General features: G+C 45.5%; 1 protein-coding gene across 1 annotated transcript in view; it reads left to right on the top strand.

Moving 5' to 3' along the window:
* The window catches only part of STYXL1 (serine/threonine/tyrosine interacting-like 1), a gene marked incomplete at its 5' end in the record, with an annotated part of 9,135 nt that extends 6,847 nt beyond the window's left edge, over positions 1-2,288 (top strand). The window contains 2 exons of the mRNA XM_009074083.1: positions 1-21; positions 2,157-2,288. The exon at positions 1-21 is cut by the window's left edge and continues 68 nt beyond it. Of these exons, the coding sequence (XP_009072331.1) occupies positions 1-21; positions 2,157-2,288 (153 nt within the window). The remainder of the gene's footprint in view (positions 22-2,156) is intronic.
* Positions 2,289-2,489: the final 201 nt, after the last annotated feature.

Raw genomic sequence — 2,489 nt, 5'->3', positions numbered from 1 at the left:
TCCTGCAGGTTTTCCCTGAAGGTATGTCACTGTCACTTCTCCCACAGAGACTGGCTGTGTGTGCCCTTTATTTCTCTTCCTGAAGCCTTAGCACTCTAGTCATAAGACATTCTCTGTGATTTCATGCAGAATATCCACCTGATAATGTAACTGATTATATGATTTGAGATTGTGTCTTCTTCACACCACTGAAGAAGTGGTTTAACTGTGATTTTGGATTTGTGAGTCCTTATCCTGGCATCTGAGATACTCTTGCATTTCCCTACTTAACTACAGGGCTACAAAACTAAAGCTGTGATTAGAGAGCATGGTATTTCTCCCCTAGATCTGAGAAAGAGAATGGAAGCTACAGCAGTTAATCCCATCTCTTAATTCCATGGTGTTAGAGGGAAGATCAGAACCCACAGCTTGCAGGGCTCTGATGTACCACTGACTTCAGCAGCAGCACTGACCTCTTCTGAAATCCTACCTTATTTCTCCAGAAGCAATCCCTTCCCACAGATACTCCAGTAGAGAAATCTGGAATGGGATAATAGTAGCTCAAGAGGGATGTACAGCTTCCATGGCTGTTACATAGCTCTGAATAATGTAAGAAATGAAGGGAGGGAAGGCTAGGAATGGCCTGGCTGTGCAATAAAAAGCCTGGCAGCCTCTCCCCTGGTGCCAGGCCCCTTCTCCCTTTGCATACAACACATTGTGCTGCCCAAGGCACCATCCCATGGTGCCTGCTAGCATAGAGCCAGCCTGTTCCCATGAGAACTGAACAGCTTCTCCTTAAAAAAATTTCATCCTTGTTTGGAGAGTCTTCTGTGGGAGCTTGGAAGGATTGATCCAAATTGAGCCTGTATCTAATAATTTGATTGATTCTGTGTAAACATTTACAAGGTCAGAGGAAATCTCTCTCCATGGCTGTGTGCCAGTGGGTCATTAGAGGCTGAGGGTGCCAGCAGGGCTGCAGACGTGGTTTGTCTCTGCATTGGCATGGGTGTGATTGCTCCCTGCACTCTGATAACCAGTTGCTTCTCTGCTGGATTATGGAAAGTGCCTGCAATGGCAGTGCAAAAGTCAAAGGCTGATCCTTGCAATTCCTCTCAGTTGGTATCAAAGTTGGTCTCAGCATTTTACTAAATGCCAAAAACAAGAGAAGCAGAAAAGGCTGACAGAGCAGTGCTTGGCCACTGTGGGCTGGGCAAAGCTTTCCTGGGGGATTATCCTGGCAGGCAAGTTTATTTCTTGCAGACAAAAGCAGTGCAACAGCTTCTTGTGTGATCCTCCAGCCAATCTAGGCAAAGATCTTTGAAAGCTTCCAAAAACGTGGATATTGCAAAAGCAAGGCAGATTTGGGACATGCAGCCCTTTATTCTCTTAGTAATCAATATGTGAGTAGGTCTGTTGAGTTCAGGGGAAGTAGAGACACCCACACTGTGGGCCCAGGGGAGCAAATATTGAAAGATCAGCCTCGGAGCCTGTGGAATCACCAAGATTAGAAAAGCAAACCAATGGAGCACTATCTGCTGACCTTTGGTCTCATTAGGCTTAAGCAACCCTCCAAGTGCTGGGGACAAGCTCTTTTAAAGGCAGGAAGATGAGCACTGCTGGGAAAACCCAGGGATGCAGCTGGAGTAACACACAGTAATGCTGGTGGATCTGCCCTGTGTGTAGCAAGTGATTACTTGGAGCTAACAAATAATTAAGATGGCTGTAATTAATGCAGTGGGATAACTTCAGAGTCATAGCTGCTCTGCCACATCAGGTCACACCAATCCAAAACACGATAACCTTTGTTACTTTACCTGTGAATAGCTGATATTTCACTGCTTTGCTTATCATCCATGGAAGGAAGAGCATTTTAGGGTAGAAAATCCAGGCCTGCATTGGTGTAAAATAACACAAGACACCTGCCAGGTTGTGAAAACAGTCTGGGCAGAGTATCCAGGAGGGCAGATTATGAAGGGGACAGAATTCTCTGCAGTCCACATCTGGATCCAGCCTGTGCCCACTTTGGTAGCCAAAGTCATACCTGCAGGTTCTTGCTGTCCAGCACAGGGAGCAAATACAACTTTGTGTTGTCTACAAGTGCAGCTGAATCCTGAAAATACATGAGAGTCACTTTCAGATCAATTCCTAACACTTCTTTGCTTTCCTTCTGTTTACAGAGAGCTTGGGACTATCTTCTGAAATGCAAAACAGACATGAGACCACACAGGGGCTTTGTGAAACAGCTCTCTGACTGGGAGACTGAAATCTTTGGGACCACAATCACAGACATCTCTGAACCAAATTACTGACAGAGAACTCGCTGCAGGGAAAGCAGCTTCTCTTCCCTATCACTGTCTTGGGAGAAAATTACTTGAACACTGAGAAGATTCTTTAATGTAATGGAAAGGCTTTCCTCTTTAGCTCCATGTTATTTTGGGTCAAGTTTTGGAGCCTTCCGGGGAATTCACTTGTCGGTTTGGGGAAAGCAAGTCCTGCAGAATGAGGCCCAT

Source organism: Acanthisitta chloris, unplaced genomic scaffold, assembly GCF_000695815.1.
Source record: "Acanthisitta chloris isolate BGI_N310 unplaced genomic scaffold, ASM69581v1 scaffold27874, whole genome shotgun sequence".
Taxonomy (NCBI): domain Eukaryota; kingdom Metazoa; phylum Chordata; class Aves; order Passeriformes; family Acanthisittidae; genus Acanthisitta; species Acanthisitta chloris.
The sequence above is the reverse complement of the archived record's forward strand: the minus strand, read 5'-3'. Positions and strand labels throughout refer to the sequence as shown.